We start from the raw sequence: 22,066 nt of genomic DNA on the forward strand, positions 1-22,066 counted from the left end.
AAAGGAGAGAAAAACTTCATCAAATCTGCTTTTGTGTTTGCGGCTGGATGCTCAGCAAACATGTTGGACCGATTTATTACCACAAGAGGGCGCCATCAATCAATCAAGACAATTCAGTGGAAGTTTGGACTCTCCTTCCAGTTGCGGTTCAAAGTGTTTGGATTTAATTCAATTCAATTTTAACTTTATTTATACAGCCCAAAATCACAACAACAGTCGTCTCAATGGGCTTTGTACCAGCAATTGTAAGGTAAAGATAAAATCATAAGGATGATGAATACATATAATTCAATAGGAAAATACTCAACTAAATAGACTAAACTAAACTAGGCATCGCTGCCCTCACGTCTAAAGAACATTCATACCAACCTACCATCACGTTTAACGGATGAAAGTTTCAATGCCTGCATGAAGCTGAAACTCACCACGTATCAACCAGACTAGACCATCAGCAAAACCACCATGCAGCACCAGAAGTCACATTAATGCTAAGAAATACTCATCATTTATTGTCAACTGCATAATGTAGCGTCCCTTTCCCACACTGAGGCAAGGAGACTTAATCTCTTTTAAGGTTCTTTATTCTGGTTACTGCAGGCCGTAACCAAATAACTGATGTTATTATTGCTCGATCCACAGCAGTGAAGCAGTCTAACATTACAGAAGTTTGTGCCCTCACTTCGACCCCTTCAGCCTGCTCTGGGCTGATGGTAGAATAACTTGATTCAACTGATGTCTAATATTTTACTATCAAAAAATGTAAGAAAATCATCACAGCTGAGAGTAACAGGAATATGTGGTTCTACTGAACTCTGAGGAGCATTTAAAGTTTTTGTTTGATTTTAATATTTCAGATTTGCCTCAAGAACATCTCAGTGGTTGGGCAAATCTTTGACATTGTTGCTTGACAGGTGGAGGAGTTTAAATATCTTGGGGTCTTGTTCACTAGTGAGGGAAGACCAGAGCGTGAGATTGACAGGCGGATCGGAGCAGCGTCCGGAGTTATGCGGTCGCTGTATCGGTCTGTTGTTGTGGAGAGCTGAGCCAAAAAGCAAAGCTCTCAACTTACTGGTCGATCTTCGTTCCAATCCTCACCCATGGTCATGAGCTCTGGGTCATGAACAAAAGAACGAGGTCCAGAATACAAGCGGCTGAAATTAGCTTCCTCCGTAGGGGGGCTGGGTGCTCCCTTAGAGAAAGGGTGAGAAGCTCAGTCACCCGCGAAGAGCTCGGAGTAGAACCGCTTCTTCTTCACATTGAATGGAGGCAGTTGAGGTGGCTGGGGTAGCTAGTCCGGATGCCTCCTGAACGCCTCCCTGGAGAGGTGTACCGGGCATGTCCCACTGGGAGGATGCCTCGGGGAAGACCTAGGACAAGTTGGAGGGACTATGTCTGTCGGTTAGCCTGGGAACGCCTCAGGGCCCCCCCAGAGGAGCTGGAGGAAGTGGTGGGGCGAAAGAAGTCTGGGCATCTCTTTTTAGACTGCTGCCCCTGCGACCCGGTCCCGGATAAGCGGAGGAAAATGGATGGATGGATGGATGGATGGATGGATGGATGGATGGATGGATGGATGGATGGATGGATGGATGGATGGATGGATGGATGGATGGATGGATGGATGGATGGATGGATGGATGGATGGATGAAAAGGTTTTTTGGTTATAACAAACATTTTACCAGATTACAGATTTGGAAGATGAAGCTTTTTTTTCACAGAGCAGTGCAGGCTGCACTTTGCTCCTTCCACATTATGAACACAGAAATTGAGAGCAAACGCTCAAAGGCAAACCAGACTACACAAGCACATTAAAAGTACATAGAAGCCGCAGTCAGAGCAGGACGTGTTTGAATCTATGCACTATGCTGCTGTATGCTTTTTTAAGTTTATTTATTTATTTGTGTGTAATTGTCTTTTGTCTTGCTTTTGTTTTTAAAAACAGAAAATGATTTTATATAAAGCACTTTGAGTCACATTAGCTCGAGAAGTTCTTAACAAAAAACAATTGATTTGATTTGATTGCTGAATTTCTTTGTCTTGCTGAATGCGTCTTTTTCAGCGAGACAAAAGTTTGAAACTAGACCATTCATTGACAGTATGCCCTAAAATAGTGCAGAAAATTTTCAAAATCAATAAATGTAATGCAGCACACTGGATTAGGATAAAGGGTAGAACATAGAGATAATATGATTATTATCAATAATGTTGTATTTAATTACGCTCACTTGCACATTAACTACATGCAAATGACATGGGGCTCCTATCTGACCACTTTTGGAATAAAAGGGACTTTTAATTTTTCAACTGTCCTCAAAAAGAGCTTTTGAGTGTTGACTGGGTTTGCAGCACTCAGCTCTGACAGCTGTGAAAGGCCTGTCCTCCTAATAGCTGTCTTCATCTGTTCTGCCCGCATCAACTGGTGGTCTGCCTTTTTATACCCCAAGACTAATTGGTTTCATTATGAGAGATAAGTGTGGGCCGTGGGAGCTTACCGTACTTTTAAGACACTGTTCAATGTGTTATTCTCCTCGGCTGAAATTTGACAGTTCCTACACAAAAACAGCAGGTTTTCTCTCACTTCCTTCTCAGTTTTCATTCCAACTTTCACCCAAACTGTTGTCAAATGCCTTCCTCACGAACATTTTTGGTTTTGAATTTCTGTTCTGTCCTCTCCAATGCCTGTTAGCTTGTGGTCTTCTGTCAGGACCTTTACTGTCTTGTTTTTCTGTGTCTTGTTTGACGTTAAGGAGCTGGGTAGGGTGACAGATAACTGAAAATCCTTTCAACACCAAATGACTCATGGTACTACAGTCAGATTCTACTGGAAGGGCAAGAAACAAATAAAAGGGAGCAAATAAATGGAGACGGTGAGTTAGAAGAAGGCAGATAACCCTTCTGTTGTTTTCTTGCTGACTAAAGCCCCAGGAGACGACCAGAGATCTTTGATGTCTGTTGTCCCCTTCCATTACTTCCCTGTCTTCCCGCTGTTTCATATCCCTCCTTTTTCCTTTGTGTAGTTGTTTATTTCCTTCTTTCCTTCCATCTGTCAATTTGCATCAGGCAGGAAGGTTGAGGCTTTGGGGAGTATTAAAGTTTCTGCTTGTCCCTGGCGAGATTATTGTCTGAATGAGCTGTTGAAACGCTCCTGTTCGCTTAGACAGCAGTTAAAAAAAAGGATGTGGTACCTGGAAGCAGAGCCGACAGTAAAACTTTGATTTTACCTTTGAAGATTTCAGTGTTGCTGCATTGGTTTTGTTCAGTTGCGAGTGGTCCAAACTTGCAAATAATCTGCAGTGTTAGGCTCTAAAGGTTTGATCTTGCCAGCTGGCTATCTTTATAGTTTCTTAATGGACATCAATTTCAACATTCTATTTTTTTTATTGTAAAAATATCATAAATCCAAAACAGGGATTTGCCTATTTGCTTCCAAAAACTGAACTTTCACCTAACCCCAAACAAATGTTTTTTCAAAAATTATCCAACTACTAACACTGAAATTATTTCTTACACCCTTGTTAGTGCGTCTACATAAGCATCGCTTTGCAGTTTTTCTAGAGTTACGGAGGATGCCTGTGTAGTCTCAACGACGTCCATACAGTCATAGAAAATGTCCAAAGTAAGCAGATTACAGACCCACTCCCATCACCTTTTCATCGATGGTGAAAGCGTTCCCAGTGGTCTTTTAACGATGTTTACGCCATTTTTGGCCAAAATCAAAAAACCTGCGTTGCTTTCTAGGACATATTTTCCTCAAAGCGACGGTATGATGATCAACATTGGAGCTATCCATCCGTCCAGTTCTGATCCAGATTCCAGCTCAGACCGGGAAAACAAAGAGGTTCATGGAGCAGAGCAGGGAGCTGGTGGAACGCGGTTCTACATCACAACTCCAAGCTTTTTAAACTGCATTTTTTCATCTCCCCCACATTCACAGTGATTTAGATAAAGAAATACTCAGAAATGCAATTTTGAGCTCAATTGTGTTTAAATATTTCCTCCATCAAATAATGCATACGTCAAGAACATGTTAAAAGCACCAATAGCATGGTTTTCATTGGAGTGGTTCTTTAAGATTACTGGGCTTGATGGGTCAAACATGGCTAACAAGTAGATGGACACTTTGTTTTTTGTTTTTTTTACTGTTGTTTTAATTATTTCATAATCCAATGATATGAAAAAACAATTGTTTGACTTTTATTTGAACAGATGTTTTACTTCATTAGGGTCTAAATTGAGTTTATCCCTCACTCAAGATGCCACCCATATCTTTCAGTCTAAGATTCTTTTTTTCTTTACTTTATTTTGGTAAAAATTAGAGAATTACATTTGACACTGAACTTAAATGGTGAATGTTTCCTTTTGAAAGTACAGGCATGAGCACCATAATTGAGCTATTTTCCTTATATTTTTCGTTTTTCAGAATAGAAAACAGTCAATCCTTTCATTTGAAATTGCATTGGTTCACACAATGAAGCTCTGTTAAACACTGGGCTGCTGCCATCAGGGTTGCTCCACATGTTCCTTGTTTTAATGCACATTCATTGGTACATGATTGATTGATAACGTTTCATGCCTTTGATGATTTCAAATGTCAACCCCAGCTTTAAATGTCACAACAAAATATTATTCACCTGCAGCTTCTGGAAGAGAAAAAAACACCTCACAGGCGACATGGATGGTGCATAGAGGGAGAAAGAGAAGCAGACTTCTGTGTTGCTTATTGAGAATTATTGGTACTAAATTGGTCAGATCTGGATCTGCAAAGGACTACCATTTGTGTGTGTTTTTTTAAATCACTAATGTAAATGTCAACATAAACCACTACAAGTTTACTTTACAACGTTTAAATTGCACTAGCCCTTTTGTGTTGTGTTGACCAACTCAGGAGAACTCTGGTTGTGTTTTTGCTTTCAACATATTGAGAGCTCTGACTGCTGGGGCCTGGACACATTCCAAAAATACTTCATTACAACATATAGTGCTTTTGAAATGTTTTTTTAGCTTCTGTTATGTGCTAATGTCAAGTTGTCCTTATGTCCTAAATAGCCAATTTAAGTTAATCCTATTTGCTTGAAACACATCTGCACCTCCGTGGAAACCATAAGCAGATTTTACCTCTCGACGATCCTTAGCAATGTCCCGGCAGATCAACATGCTGCATGTGCGTGAAGCAGCTGTGCGGAATGATCATCAGCCGGCCAGATGTTGTGTCTCGTACCACCATAACAGAGAAAATGAACCACGCTGATTAGAACCCCATCTGCCGTGCTAGCATGGCGTTAATAAGCAGGAAGCAGAGCGCTCTTCATTAGAGAGGGAGGTTACCCAAGGCTAAGTGCTCAAAGGCTGTTCCAGGTTTTATGAAGGAGCTGCACACAAAGCAGGAGAAGGGAGACGGAGGGCCGCTTGTGGGCTAGCTGATAAATTCGATGAAAATACACAGCAAAGCGGGCTGAATGGTTAAGCATGTAGAGGACCGGGACAGTCCAGCAGTTGTTTGGTAAAAGTTCAACAGGTGAGACCCCAATGCATGTTGGTGCACTAATGTTTAACCCATGTGCTATCCTATGGGGTCCAGATGACCCGATCCTTCCATTGACGTGTTCTCCCTACCATGAAAAAGGTGGATAAAGGTGGAAAGATTTCATGTAATCCATGGACACCAGTGAAGATCACAAATCATTGAAGAAAAAAGGTTCAGAGCACTGTCTAGTGGGTCTAGATGACCCAACTCCCAATATTAAAGTACCTAAGATAGCACAAGGGTTAAAAAACAAATTTCAAAACCAAAGTCACTCAAACACAGAAAAATAAGGTGCAAAAAAAATTTTTTTAGAGAAGGACATACTGCTCAGACATCCCAAGATTTTAAAGTTGAAATCAGTGGTCCCCCAACAACAGACAATATTTTCACAGAGCGGCCTGTGCGAAGCTGAAGTCAGCATCTAACTTTTATTTGGAGCCTTAAGTTTCCCTTAGCTTTCAAGAGGAAAGCTGATCTTCATTCTCTAAAATATCTGCAGCTGCTTTAAACTTTATTTGTACACTAGATTTCATGTCGGACCCATTAAAACAATATCTAGATTTTATAGATTTAGATTTGATTGATATGAACCGTTCAAGCAGCTGTACATCTATTCTTTGAATAGATATACGTTTGTGTTTTCTTAACTCTGCTAGCTTATAGGGTTTCAGTTGAGCGGTCGGCTGCGCTGTTAAGGGAAGTAGTGGATGGATTTTTGACACGTGACCGAGCGACTTGAAATGGGTCAAAGATGAGACAGATGTGGTGGAGAGAATCCGGTAGCTTTACAAAATAAAACTTCTCTCAGAATCAGATTTTAATGGAAAAAATGGAGGTTGATTTTTCCCTGCAGGCTGGTACCAACTGCCCCATAGATTGGTACTGGTCCAAGGCCCGGGGGTTGGGGACCGCGGCTCAAAATATTCATTATGCAGCAACATTGAAGAGGGAGGAAAGACTAAAAGTGTGAATCTGTGCTGTGATGTGCAATTTTCACACTAAAATATTCTGTACAAAGTCTCAGTGTCTCAAGAAATTTGTTAACAGACTTTTGGCGAAGGAGACTTGTACCTTTGAGGAACAAAGAAATCCTCTTTTACTGTCATGTTCTTTAAACTGGCCCTCTTTCGTGCCACTTGTTTTGTAGCCATGCTTGCACTTTGCTCATTAGCCCACTCAGGTGTTTCCAGGTTTGAAATCACTTACTGAATTACTGAACATGTTTGATCTGTGTAATCAGTAGGAAATAGGACAGGAATTGCTGATAAAGGGTAAAAAAGATTATTCTCATTTGCATCCACTCACCCTTTAGGAATAAATGTCAAATTCGAATGCTTGATGAAAAGCTGGTGGAACAGCTGGCAGCCCCTTCACTGAACACCTGAATTTTAAAGGCAGTAAAGTTTGTTGGGGTTTTTTATGTCTTTAGGGGTGGAGTCTACAAGAGTGTAAATCTATCTATCTATATACCCAGGCTGTGTCCCACCAAAGTGGGGTAGCCTAGACAGGGCATCCATTCTTACCACCCTCCTTCTCTTCCCCAAACCCTCCTCCTTCAGTGTCTGTGCGTGTGTGTGTGTGTGTGTGTGTGTGTGTGTGTGTGTGTGTGTGTGTGTGTGTGTGTGTGTGTGTGACTGGTCCAAGGCCTGGTCTAAGCCACACCACACTGCACCAGGGTCAGCTGCACAGCCCAGTCTGGGCACCTCCACAGCAGGGCCTCAGCCAAGGCTGGTTTCCCCTTGCCGCTTCATCCCAAGACCAGACCTCTACCACACCCATCCATTCATCCATACACAAACTCTCTCCACCCATCCCTGTCCTGAACAGCCTCTCTCCCCTGCACCACAGTCATCCTTCTTGCATTTAAAGCTCTTTTTGCACCCTCTGTCCATCCCATTCGCGGTCTTCCTCTAATTCTCACTCCACTCACATCAGATTCATATACCCTTTTCACCAATCGCTCCCTTTCCATTCTTTCAACATGTCCAAACCGTCCCAGTGCCTTTTGCTCTGCTCTATAGGCCAACTCTCACATCACACCAGTTCTCTCTCGGATAACTTAATTTCTCACACGATCCATACGCGTCACACCACACATACTCCTCAAACATCTCATCTCAACTACATTCAGCTTCCTCTTTTCCGCCACTTTCAGACTCCATGTTTCAGCCCCATATAACGCTGCAGGCACTACCACACCCTCATACAATCTCCTTTTCCCATCCTTTCCCAGTGACCTACATTCAAACACTCTCTTCATTCCCCCCCATATCTTTTGTACTTCGTTCATTCTAAACTCTACCTCTCCCCCTATTCCACCATCCACACAGACACACGACCCCAAATACTGAAAACACTCTACCTCTTCCAACAACTTCCCATTTAATGCTACATTCAATCTACGTTTACCCTTTAACCTCGTACACCTCATCACCTTACTCTTTTCCACATTCACTCTCAACTTCCTTCTGTCGCACACCCTTCCAAACTCCTCAACCAGACGTGCCAAGTTCTCTTCTGAGTCAGCCACTAGTGCGGTATCATCTGCAAACAGCAACTGATTCACACTCTCAACATGCTCACACCCGTTTCTAACACCCTTTCATTCACCTCTTTTACCACACCATCCATATACACGTTAAACAACCACGGAGACATCACGCATCCCTGACGCAGGAAACCACTCACTCATGCTATTTCCCACTCTCACACGCTCGACTGTTTCTATAAAAACTCTTCACACCTTCCAACAATCTACCATCAATACCATACATACTCAACACAACCCACAACGCCTCTCTATCAATCCTATCATACGCCTTCTCTAAATCCATTAATGCCCAAAACACCAAGTCGTTTCAGAAAGTCACTCTCTCCTCTTCATTCCTCTCACTGCCAGGACCATATGCACTCACGAACGCCCACAACTCCTTCAGAAATTTCACTTTCACCCACATCAGTCTTGGTGAAACCTCCTTCCATTCAACCACACATCGTCTCACCTCACAGCTCACCAGCGAAGCCACACCTTCTTTTGCTCTCCCGCTCTCCACACCAGACATTCTCCCACTCACACTTCCAAACACACACTCACCCTTCCCTTTCATCTTTGTCTCACTCAGTGCTAACACGCTCATTCCCCTCCTTCCAAACATCCTTCCAATCAGATCTCTTTTGCTTCCATCCGTACTACACCCCCGCACATTCAAGGACCCAATCTTAAGGGTTTGGGGAGGTAATCTCCCCTTCCCAACTCTGCCCTGTCCGTATTTAGGAAGATAGTTACAGGGGAGAGGATTCCCAGTCCTCTAGCTCCGCTCGCTGAATTCCTGAAACCTTATTGTATCTATAGTAATCATTTGGGAAGCTCATGGAAATGCTGATTCTTGCAGGACAGGAGGATGTTATTCACCTTCTGGCATATTCCTTCAGGGCTCGCAACAGCAAATCAACTTTTACCGAGTCACACAGGTGGTTTGGCGGATTTTAATGCTGACACAACCCCTGATTTTATCCGGGCTGGGGACCGGCACAGGGGAACCTAGACTGGGCTGCCCCTGTGGCAGGAGAGTGAAGAGTCTTGCCCAAGAACCCACACTCGATGAAGCTCATCGCGCTCCCATGGAATTGAACCCTGATTTCCCATGTGCCAGTCGTGTACGACTCTCTGACAAACAATTAGTTTGCAAACTACATAAATAAATAATGTATGGTTATTTATTCCATGTTGCTCATGGGCAGTCCCTCCGGCTGCAGTTTCTCTGGCTGTCCTGCTTTAAATTCCTGCCTGGGGGGTTGTCCTGAAGACCCTTTTGGTCCTCTGAAAAGTCTCTAGATCGTTTGTGTGACTTTGAGGAACACCTATAGAAGAGGCTGTGTCGTGGATGTTCGTATGACAATTAGGAGACATTTACCAAATTTTGGTCTAGAAAAAAGTTTTATTGTTTAAATATTGACTTTACCTGAAGATGAAAAAAAAAACTCATTAGTGAGTTTTGGGAGCGATAAAGACAGTGAAATGAATCATTCAGGAAAATACAGAGAGGTTTCTGAATGGATGCTCAAACCTTGACTTGTGTCCTGATCTCAGACCAGCTAAGAGTTTCTGAACTCCAGTCCTCATGGACCACCATCCTGGATGCTTTGATGTTTCTTTCCTCTAATGACGACCATCAACTCTCTGCAGAGCTTGATGATGAGCTGAATTAGGAGTGTAAACAGGGTCACCTAACAGTGTTTTTCAACCTTTTTTGAGCCACGGCACACTTTAACCTAGACAAAAATCCCTCGGCACACCAGCATCCAAAAATAAAAATAAAAAAAGGAGAAACTCATTGTCTGTATTGATCTACAGCTCCTCCACAATCTCACACACATTTTTTTGATCATTATTGTGGCAGAAAAAGCTGGAAGTTGCAGCTGTTTTTTCTAAAAGATGTAATAAAAGTTAAGTTAGAAGATTTAAAAACTGGTTGATGTGTGTTCGTTGTGGTTTCAAGACGTTTAACAAGGACGACTCATTGTGCGCTGAGACGCTGTAGCTGTAACCCAATGCATCATGGGAGATGTAGTGTGAAAACTGCCGCAAAAGGGCAGACAGACTCTCTTCTCTGAGCTTCATTGTTTTGTTCACTTGTTCCACGGTCTGACACCGGATTCTGTGGAAAGCTACACCGTTAAAGACGAGCTTTAGCTGGTATTTTAGTTAGAACTGAGAGACTTTATGAGCAGAATCAGAACAAGGAAGTGAAGACTTTAACAACTTCTGATTGGTCACACTGATGACGTATGATTAAGCCTCCAAAAATGACGACTTGTCGTATTTCAGGCAGATACTCGCTGCAGTGTTTTACAGGTAACAACCCTAGGGCGGTTCAGTCGATTAACTCACCTGCTCAGCGTCCTATTTAAGCCCAGGTGCACAGCTGTTCATTCTCTTTCTTATCTTCAGCGCTCAGTCTTCGCCGATCTCCGTGCCCGCGGGTCTCCTTCTCTTTCGGCGTCTTGCTGTGTTCCCCCGTCCTTCGATGGATGATCCCCATTTTTCTGATGTGGGTTTTCGTTTCGCTGCGTCTGCTCTCCTTTTGCGGCGATCAGCGGGCGGCTGATGGCGCCCAGCGCGTTCGTTTTGCCGCGGTCGCGTGCATCTGCAGGGGGTGTGCTTTCCGCGATGTTCGGGTTGTACGTGGCCCGCGATCAGGAGCAGTCCGGGTCCTCTCGTCTGCCGTGGTCAGCCGAATTTCTACGGTGAGCGGCATGCAGTTCTTTTCCCGTGTTGTTTTTCTAAGGCTACACTCTTGCTTCCTGTTTACTTCGGTGACGTCACGCCCCTAAGGACCCTGGGAATTGTAGTTTTGCCTCATGATCCACTTCATGATGCACTTCTGATTCCTTTTCTGCTGCGTAGTTCTGCGTCGTCTGGTTATTGTTTCAGGGGTTGTGGGGTCTTTTCTGTGGTTGTGAAGGCTAGCGGTCCTCGTCTGGACAGGTTTCTCATGCTGGCTGAATTTGTTGTGGCTTTTAGCATTTTTTCTGTTGCTGTTTTATTCTTTGGGAGCTGAGTGTGAATCTTGACTGTCTTTAATTCGATGCTGGCTTTATTATTATGGCGGTTCTTCTGTTTATTTTCTTCGTTTTGGTAGCTGCTGGTTAGTCGGAATGTGAGTTAGTCTCTCTTGGACCCGTCTCTGCTCTGTGGACATTTTCCCTATGATTGGTCTCTCTTATGCAGCGTCTATGGCTCATTTTATTCACTCTGCGATCCTCGTTCGTTGCCCCCGCACCTTCTGCATCTGGTTCTGCTCTGTGTACCCCAGTGGGTCCTGCCCTGGCTCAGGGACTTGCGTCGGCTGCATTGGTGAGTGTGTCAGTCTCGTCACGGCCTTGTTTTTTCGGCTGGACAGTTAATATGTTATTCTCTCTCTGGTTTGGTTTGGAGGTTTGTGGAGGCTATGCGATGGATTCTTCTGGGATATCGTTTTCAAAGCCGCCACTGAGGGTGGCCCCTAGGAAGTGTTCAGGTTGACGTGACTTGATCTGGACCTGTTAGCGCCTCGCAGTTCATCTTCTGGGCATCAGTGGCCTGGTTCCCCATGCGCCTTCAGGATTAGTATATATTTTCTTCAGCTGCCCATGCTGTCTCCACGATTTTCCTCCGAACGCGATATAAGGCTGAGGATGACTGTTATCGCTGATGATCTCACTGTTCTGCCTCTATGCCTCTCAGTGGCGTCTCTTGGCATTCAGTTGGCGCTCGAAGTGTTTGTCGGTTTACCTTTCAGCTGTCGTGGCAGTCCTCATAATATCGACTTTATTATCAGAAGCCCTGTACTGGATATTTGTAGGCGATGGGTCCCCTTCATTTTGTGAGTTATTGATGATTTCTCGGTGGCCAAATTTCTTCTATATCCCTGGTCTTTTGAATCTCTGTGGAAAATATTTTATTTTCAAATCTGGGTTTCCACGTTGTCTATACTGTATGGTCCTCCACCCGTCCGGATTTATTTTTCTTCTATAGATCTGGGTGGTTCATTGATGCTTGTCTCTCCCCATTATGTCATCTCTAGCTTTTGTGCAGCGTGTCGTTTATTCGTTTTTTGGTTGAATATGATTTGTCAATGATTGGGCCACCTGACATTTGCTGTGGCTTTGGTCCTATGGTCATCCGTTCATCCTGTGTTCTTGTTCTGGGTAGTTCGATCCTGGGCCCCGTGTTCCTGTTCTGGATTTTCGTGTTTTGCGTTTGATCTTTCCCTCTCTATGCTTGGAGTAGTTTTGTTATGATGACTGTCGTGTCTTCAGGCTCCCTCCACTTGTTCTTCTGAGTCTGCGCCTTCTGGTTTGGGGGAAAAAGATTTAAAAAGAGTGGTTTGTGTTTGTCCGGCCGCCAGAATCCACAGCTCTGATGGTTTTTTTTTAAGGGGTCATCCGGTTATGAGAGATTTCAGCCTTGGAGATTATGTTAAGGCTGTTTCAATAGTGAATAATAGTATTGTGTCATCGGTTGACTTGGTTACTGTTTAAATAACACCTTGAGCAATTTCTACCCTGACCATAGGAAATATATCCCTTGCGCTCTCAAGCTTAGTTCAAGAGTTAAATCTTGTTTCCACAAGTCAGTCTTCTATCTGCCTTGCTTAAGCAGATGACACTCTGCTAGATGCTTCCCCATTTAGAGGCTCGTTATACTACGCCTCTAATGCTTAAGGTTCAGTCTAGCAAAATACTATCAAAACCTATGATCCCTCATGGCTCTCAAGTTCTCTTTTGCAGTATCCAGACACCCTTGGCTAATTAAAATTTCAGTAGTCTGTACTTTGTTGTCCACAAATTTGAGAACCACTAATATCAAATACAAAGCATCAAATCCAGCCGAGCTGCAATCCTTTGCTACGTGGGATGTTGACCTTCCTCATCTACAAATCTCCTTGGCTACTCTTCCCATCACCTACTCCTTGATGACCTCCTGAAGGTCCCTCTGAAACTACCAAAGGTTACTTTTCTTATCATTGGAGTATATAAAAAATTGGTGTTAAGATTTCGTGCAGGTTCTATATTTCACTATCATTTCACTGTTGGAATTTTTGATTATGGTGGTTTCTATGGTGCGATAAATCCACAATGGGTCTTTACCTTAACTATCTACTAAATTTCACTTTCTCAGATTTGTTCTATAAAAGCACTGTTATTACATTTATCTCAAGCATTTTGAAACTGATCAGTTTCTGGGTTATTTATATATTCTTGTCAAGACTAATACTGCTTTGTCTTTATCTATGCATCGCATCCTGAGCCTGCGAACCCCTACGCCCCGATCAGCTTCTCCATTTCCAGAAAATGATGTGAAATAAATATTTCTTACTGCAAGAGTTGTCTGACTGAAATGACGACTTGTCGTATTTCAGGCAGATACTCGCTGCAGTGTTTTACAGGTAACAACCCTAGGGCGGTTCAGTCAATTAACTCACCTGCTCAGCGTCCTATTTAAGCCCAGGTGCACAGCTGTTCATTCTCTTTCTTATCTTCAGCGCTCATTCTTCGCCCCTCCCTCCTCCCCGGCTTCCACCTGTGGGCTTCGTAAAGGGGGGTTTTGTTACCCAAAAGTTTTATGGAAATTTCTCATGGAATTGAACGGAGCCTTATGCCAAACGAAAAGATGTGAATGCCAACTTAAAGAATGTGGAAAATTAAGTATGTCAAATAAATATTTCTTACTGCAAGAGTTGTCAGATTGAAATGATTAGAATGATTGACGGAGACAGTTAAAGCGACAGTGGCTCAGGCGGTTGAGCGGGTTGTCCAATGATCGAAGGGTCGGCGGTTTGATCATTGTTTACAGTATGGGTCTTCCTTCTGCTATATATTCCTAAAACTTTAAAAAAGCTTTAAAAAGAAATAATCTAATCACTGTGCTGATCTGCTGCTGTCTTTCCTCAGATTTGCGATAAGGAGTGGCATTACTACGTCATCAATGTGGAGTTCCCAGCGGTGACGCTCTTTGTGGACGGAGTCACCTACGACCCCTACCTGGTGACAGACGACTGGCCCATCCACCCGTCGCAGATTGATGTACAGCTCACAGTTGGAGCCTGCTGGCAAGGTGGGTGGGCAGGAGAAAGATAATGAAAACGCTGGCACTGATGAATTTTACCATGGGATGTTGGGAAAAAGTGAAAAGTTAGGAAGTCTAAAAGAAGTGGATTTGTTCTGGACATTCTGCTGCTTCTTTATTTGAGAAATTAATTTTTCAGGAAGATTGCCTTTATTGTTCTTGGATTTTAATGATTCATTTAATTAAGAGGACTACCCATACTTGATTTTCCTTTAAACATCAACTGAAAAATATTTGGTCCAGTTTCTTTTCACTTTTTTTTCTTGTGACAGCGGCACACGCAAGTTCCTTTCAAAATAAAATACACCTTGTGTTAAATGAGATTCTCCTGCTGCAGCAGATTTAGTATTGCATGTAAACTACATACTTTATTTAAATATGACAATAATAATAGATTTGAGTTGAGTTATTTGCACAAACTCATTTTCTTCGTCTTCTTAAGACGATCTCTGAGGCTCCGCCTTTCGCTCTTTGTGGGTGGCACCCATTTCCCGACGTCAGCATAGAGGCAGCGTGTCTGTGATTCACCCATGAAAACAAACATCTGAACTTTTGCAAAGATGGATGGACATATTGTGCACATGAAAGGAAAGCGTTTTTCTGCTTATCTGATCAGCTAACACATGTTTGTAAGTATTAGCATATTGGTTATCAGAAGACATTCCATGTCTTGCTTCTATGATTCACTCAGACCAGTGAAAGCGCTGTTCCTGACAGGAATACTGTCAATATGGGGCTGCTCCTTTTTTAACCCTTGTGCTATCCTAGGCTCTTTAACATTGGGAGTTGGGTCATCTAGACCCACTAGACAGTGCTCTGAACCTTTTATCTTCAATGATTTGTGATCTTCACTGGTGTCCATGGATTACATGAAATCTTTCCACCTTTATCCACCTTTGTCATGGTAGGGAGAACACGTCAATGGAAGGGGGGGGTCATCTAAGATAGCACAAGGGTTAAAGAGATTTCAAAGCTAAATTTCCATTTTGGACATGCAAATAAGAAAACTATCTTAAAGTTCAGGAGTAGAATGACCACATTCTCCATGTTGGTTTTGGGCTCCCCCCTCTGATCGCGTCAATACGTCACAAGTCAAAGCTGAGTCCAAATTCCTCACCCAAGTTCAGATGTTTGAACTGTGGACACGCTGCTGCCAGACCGCCGCACAACGCCTGACACTCAAAACGCGCAGCAGGACCACTGATCGCGTCTGTACATTGGCTTCCATTGAAACTGGATGCCCCCAACACATGAATGGCGTTTGGTGTGAACGCTGCTTCAGGACGACTAGTTTTCTTCCATTTGAATCAAATTTGCTTTTGAGAGTCTTACTGTATGTTTGGATAGTCCACCCCACTGACTGTTTGACAGGAATGGAGGAGTCGTGCGTGTTTGTTTTTTTATCTATAACCAGATGCACACTCACTCTTTGCTTCATAATTCAAATTCTGTGTTGAGAGGGTTGATGATCTTGTGACAGGATCATTGTTTCTACATAATTTATGTTGCACTTTAGGGTTACAATTTTTAGGTGCACCTCACCTTCACCCTACAGTAGCTGAGATAGGCTCCAGCAACCCTGTTATGCCAGAAAGAACTTAGTGAGTTTAAAAAAAGGAAGGATGGATGTGAAGTTACACTGGTTGTCATATCAACAGGTGCTTGTTTAAGGAAAAAAAGTTTACTTTGTGTAAATAGACCCAATTTTGACCCAACTCTTTTACCCTTCCCCCTCCTCCTTTTCTGCCTCACCCTCCAATTTCTTTCACCAAATCTTATTCAGCTTGTCTTCAGGAAAATTAGGGAGGCCTTGGGTAGACAGGAGGCTTTTTTGCTCTAATACAACAGGCACTAAGCCTCAATAAAGACTGCTGCTGAAACCTCAACATAAGCATTTGCCATGACAGATTGGCTTTTCAAAGTGCTGCGCATTAAGTGTTCATCGTATTGATTGTGAAGACCTTACAAAGATGAGTTCATGTGTCAGCTGGCTGACTCCTGGAGCCTCCGCTCAGAATCTGTCTTAAGAAGAGACAAAGCGCTGGCAGAGCTGCAGGACAGATTATCTTTGGATTCCTTTGCTTACGGGTTCGCTTTGCACACAGGCATTCGGGCTGGTGATTTAAAGTTCAGGGAGGGTGGGACATGATAGGCCGTGATGGCAGAGTAAATAGAAAGATTTGTCAGCTCTAACCAGCACGCTGACATTCTGCCGTGTTTAATTCAATTTAATGATTTAATTTCACGGTTCATAACACAGAATTGGCCAGTCAGCATTGCCTAATGGGAGCAGATTCTGTCCTGACCACAGCAAATGAATTAAATGTAAAATTAGGATATTTTATGTATTTATCCAAGAAAACTGTTCTTGATCAGTGTAGTTTCCCAGAGTTCTACTTATGCCATAGTCACAACTGCCCTAACAGGGCAAACCCTTTATGAGCCACACAGGTGGTCTGCGCCAAAATTTTAAGATTGTAGAGCACTCAGAGAGCCCACCGAGCCAAAATGTTCATGTACATTTTATTCTACAGCAGTGGCGAACACTTAAACAACATGTAAGTAAGGGTGAAGTAGGTCTGACGCAGGCGTGTCAAACGGATTTTTCATTTTTTTTAAACCCTTTGCCCTGTGAAAGTAGCCTAATGTTGCTGTTCAAGTACATGCTCATTGTGCGCCCTTGTGCACTCCCTGCATGCAGTCTGACTGTTAGAAGTGAGGAAATGTGACAGAGTGTAGTTTCATTCTACCAGCATCTTACGCAGCCGATGCTGGTAGGATGCCCACACAAACTACACTCTGATTGTCTAATTTCCTCATTTCTAACAGTCAGAATGCATGCAGGGAGTGCACACGGGCAGACAAGGAGCGCACACCTCACTAAAATGTGGCTTTAGGGCACCGTACAACAGCATCAGTCCTACTGTATGAGTGCGTGTAACTTACATTATCCTGACAAATCCTTCATGATACACTTACCACTTGCACCACAATGGTACTTGTCATTGCCATGACGACTCTTGTCGTGACCACACAAGTCTCAGGGGAACTCCAAGACACACCTGCACTCCCTTTAAGATGCAGCGGCTCCTGTCTACAACTCTCCATGGGTCTGGACAACCCATGGGAGAGCCCCTACAAGTCAACCCCGTAAGGGTGCATCTGACTAAGGTCTTAGAAACGGAATGTCTTGCTGCATCATAATTTGTGTGGATCAACAGTAAAAAAATAGCTGTCTTCATAGTTTATATGCTGTGGAGAAATGGACTAATCAATATAGTGATGAGTAATGTTTGTGTGCACAGGAGATGAACACAGACATGCTCCAACCAGAGTTCAAGAGAGGTTGAACTCTGTCTTGAGTTCAACCCTAACCCCTCTGTGATTATTTCACACATGAACAAGCAAGAATGTATTTATGTGTATTCAGACTGGAAAGGTTTGTTGGTCTGCACCGAGTACGCTTAATGTGGTCTGGATTGAGTCCTGAACCTCGTGTTTGGTCTGAATTCAGACTGCCGTCAACCAGAACAAGCTTGTAAACAAAACCACCTGACTAAAGATCTCTGTAGTCATTGGCTTGGAATTCCGAGGGTGAGGCAAAGCAATGAGAAGAATAATAATGGAAGTTCTGCGCTTTGCAATCCTCATGGGATTACAAAACATTGCGAGGTCGATGCTGCACCGACAAAGTAAAGCGATTTAGATGCTGGTCATCACGATGTGTTAAATAAAGCATCAGATCAGAGAGGAAGTTCTCCTCTTACCACTTGTTTCTGTCCAAATGATGAAGCTAAAGTTTGATTTAAAGAAGCCAGAGCAGTGATACAGAACATTTAAAATATGTGACGGGAACTTCTTTTTTAGCTGTGCATTATCACTTTTTAATTCACACCCAGCAGCCAATCAGAATCGAGGATTCACTCAGACCATAATATAAACATGTTTATTTATGCAATGCATAACACACAGGTATGCAGGCACCTGCACAAGTATGCATATTTTAAATTCTATGTTTATTGAAGACTCACATCCCTCACTTAGAGTTGAGTAATGGTCCTATTTGCTGCAAATTCACACTCCTCCACTCTCATCTGTTTTGAGAAGATGCAAATAAGTGACTCCTAGTGACTCCATGGAGCGCAGTGAGACATCCAACATAAAGCAAACAGCAACTCCATCACCCTCACTTTCATTTATAGCATCGTTGTAAAGCTGACGTCTTTTTTCTTTAACCAAATACCAAACTAGTATCACCTCTCAGAGTGAGACTACATAGAAGGAAGGTCTAAAGTACAAAAGGCAAGATAAGGAAAATGAGATTCAGACACTGATTAAGGATGGGAAGAGGCAAAGCATGAAGGGAAGAAACCATATTTAGGATTTTGTGTTTTAGAACTATGTAGCAAAAGAAGAAAAAGGCTATTAAAAATTCAACTCATTTTACCACAACATAGCCTGACTATTCTGGCAGCAATAGAGATGCACTTTGCTGTAAAAACAGCATTTTCTCAGTGAAAGTGCATGTTGGTTGAAGAAATGTAGGCCACATTATAATATGCTAAAATAATTGGGCCTTCTCGTAACGGTTACACAAAACAAAAGGAGTTTGGTGGGATTTATTAGTTTTCATATAGGGCCCAATAACCAACTGTGACCTGACATGGGTAAAAATAATTACAAATTCCTTCCAACTTAAAAGTAATGCACCCTGTATTTTCAACCAAAAAATAAACGTAAATGCTTCTGGTTTCATATTTACTGAAAATAAGATAACTGGTTTAAAATAATAATATAAGTTAGGGTTAATTCCCAATGAAGTGTGTATTATCAGAAATTAACGCACGCCGTGGTAGCCTGAGCGTTCTGAGCTATGTTTTTACAAAAAGTGGACATTTTTTACGTGGAGCGGCGCCTTGTCACGATAACATGTCAAGGCGCCACTTTGCTGGCTGAGCCGGCACCAACCTTGACATCAGCAGTAGAGGAAAGCGATATCTATACTGATGGTCACAATGGGTAAAATATAGCATCAGATCAGAGAGAAAGTTCTCCTCTTACCGCTTGTTTTTGTCCAGATAATGAAGCTAAAGGTTGTTTTAAAGAAGCCGGCGCAGTGACACAGAACATTTAAGCTATGTGACTGGAACTACTTTTTTAGGCGCGCGTTATCACTTTTTAATGCACACCCATCAGCCAATCAGAATCGAGTATTCATTTGGACCGTGGTACAAATAAATTATATTTTGACACTGCATCATTGATGTTTCCATTATAGCGACCATAGCGAGGTGATCACTACGCCCCAGAGAGCCTCTGTCTGCCACTGGAGCGGTTTAGCGATCTCCGGCGGTGGAGCTTGCTTTGCTTGCTTACTATGCCGGCACGTGTAGCTGGTTGGGCGGCAGACAAAGTGCTATGCAGGATGGGCTGGAAGCCAGCTCGGGCCTCCTAAATCTTGTGATATTTTAGTTTTTTTCATCGAGACAATTACAAAAAGATCTTGTTTGATTCTTGTTTTTATGTTTCCGTTCTTGAACTAACGTGGGTCACAGAGACACGGAAGTAGCGACGGAAAGCGGCTTTAGCAGTGGGATGGAAACTTACTATACCGGGAAAGACTGAATGATCTCATCAACCAGACGTGGAGTCGTGTTTACTGATGCTTTTGTAAAACTTAAATAAATCCTATGTCTAAACATCCTCAGTGTCTATATATATATATATATATATATATATATATATATATATATATATATATATATATATATATATATATATATATATATATATATATATATATATATATATATACACAGAAAGAAATTAGTATCTGGTGTAAATGTTCACATCCCTGTTTTTGAATGACTTCGCGTGAATCGCGTGAGTTGATTTGTGTTTGTTTAATGGAAACTGTGTCATCACACATTTTGCAAAGAAAAAAATCTAACAACAAATTAAATGAGGAGATTCGCTTCACTTTCCACAAAATCAGAGCTAGTCAGAAAAGAGACTTCCCGACATGTAAACATTTCCTGTTGATGCGGAAAAAAGGCCGTCTTTTGGGATTTTCTTTATTTTAATTACTATTTTGTGGGAACGAAATAATCTGCATATTTGGAGGTGGTGATAAAGGTTAAACTGTTTTTTTACAGTATTTTAAGGTACGTTTATGAGTCTTCCTCTGAAATAAATAAATGAAGTCAGTAGGTGTAATCTGCTCTCTAAGGGTAAGAGGTCCTCTATGAAGTTTAAAGAAAATTGTGGCTTTGGATTGACATCAGTGACAAACATGAGCACTTATCTTTATGATGAAATGTCCATTGAAATTAGACTGTACATTGGCACAATGTATTTTGAATTTTAAAGTTTTGTTTTTTTCTCTTTTTCCATTGTATTTTGTTCCTTTATTTGAGACGTTTTAGCAACATGCAAGAAAACAATCTAAGAATGAAGAGTTTTAGGATAATTATTCCTATTGAACATGACCTTTTCTCTTTATCATGGGGGCATAGGTGTTTTAAAAATATACTTTTAAAAAAGTAATGAGTTTTAGTCTGCTCTTCTTCTGGTTTGGAGTCAGTGAAATCTGCAGCTACAGCTCTGACCAAATGAGCTATATGTGTAGAATTAAAATGAAAGACCAGAGATCCGATCTGGAGAGTTTTCAGGTGTCGCTCTGTCTGCCAGAGCGAGAAAAGACTTCATCATGTCTCATCTTGGAAGGCAGACAAGCAAATGACAAGCCAATAAGCTGATGAAATCCTCTGGAGAGATCCCATCAGCTGCTGGGACTTTCTGTCTGCCCTCAGGATGATAAGGGAGCTCTATCTGACTAGTCACTGTGCACAATCTAGCTGCAGGTCAGCAATCACAGACAGGACTGTAACTTGAAGGCCTCCAGTTGCTGCACTCCATTTCTGTCACATTTTCACACCTGGGGAGTAAGGTATGATGAAGTGCTTCCAGGAGTGCTCAGTTGTTCCTCAGTGTTTGCTGACTGGAATTTTTCACCGCTTCTTTGACAGTAATACAGATTCCTGAGGCATTAATTAGGGGAGCCTGATTAAACATTGTTTCCGCACACACTCACACCAGTGTCTCATAAAGTGGCCAAACCTTGGGTAAAAACAGACATGATAGAGTTTGGCTGATTCAGCAGCAAACAGCCAGATTCCCCTGCTCTGATGATAAAGTGGCAGCCAAAATAAACCAAAAATAAATTCTAAAAGCAGATACAAATACTATAATAACCAATTTATTTGCATGCATGAGCTAAAGTGTGCATGTTTCTTTTCTATTGACACAGAGGAAACCTAGTTCTGACTATCGTAATTTTCAGGACTATAGAGCGCACCTGATTATATCACACATGTGTGTTGATGATATAATATATCATCAACAGGAAAATAAACAATAAATTAAAAAGCAACATTTTTAGCAGTCCTCGCTCAATCAAACAGAGTCCTCTGGACTTTTCTGCTCTGAAAAAACATGAATTGACTGCATCAGATCTGTGATTTTATTTGACAGATACTAGATATATTAAAAATGTCACTATCTCCAAGTAAAACAGTGATGGCAGGTGTGATCGGGTGACCGGGTGAAGTACTGCACATATATTTGACAGAAAGGTGATTTCTTTCCTACCGTTGGTCCTCACTGACAAGTTTTAAATGGAAAGAATCTTCCAGAACCTTCATGTTTCAGAAACTCACTCCCAAAGAAAGACACAGGAGGAAGAGATAAATGAAGGGAAATGCAAAAAGTGAAGGTTTAATACCCATTGCTACAGTAACCTTTTAGCTAATGAATTCTGGAGGCTCCTCTGGCTGATATGCCCTTTCTGCAGGTCAGAGCACAGAGCTTCAATGTTTGGATTTCTTCTCCAGCCTTTTTCAGCCATGATGGAAAAGCCGCTGCTGCTTTTATT

At 42.2% G+C, this 22,066-nt stretch overlaps 1 protein-coding gene across 1 annotated transcript in view; it reads left to right on the forward strand.

Moving 5' to 3' along the window:
- Positions 1-22,066, forward strand: part of clstn2 (calsyntenin 2) — a 404,311-nt gene that overhangs the window by 337,715 nt on the left and 44,530 nt on the right. The window contains exon 9 of the mRNA XM_011483059.3: positions 13,959-14,121. Within this exon, the coding sequence (XP_011481361.1) occupies positions 13,959-14,121 (163 nt within the window). The remainder of the gene's footprint in view (positions 1-13,958; positions 14,122-22,066) is intronic.

Source organism: Oryzias latipes, chromosome 13 (genome assembly GCF_002234675.1).
Source record: "Oryzias latipes chromosome 13, ASM223467v1".
Taxonomy (NCBI): Eukaryota; Metazoa; Chordata; class Actinopteri; order Beloniformes; family Adrianichthyidae; genus Oryzias; species Oryzias latipes.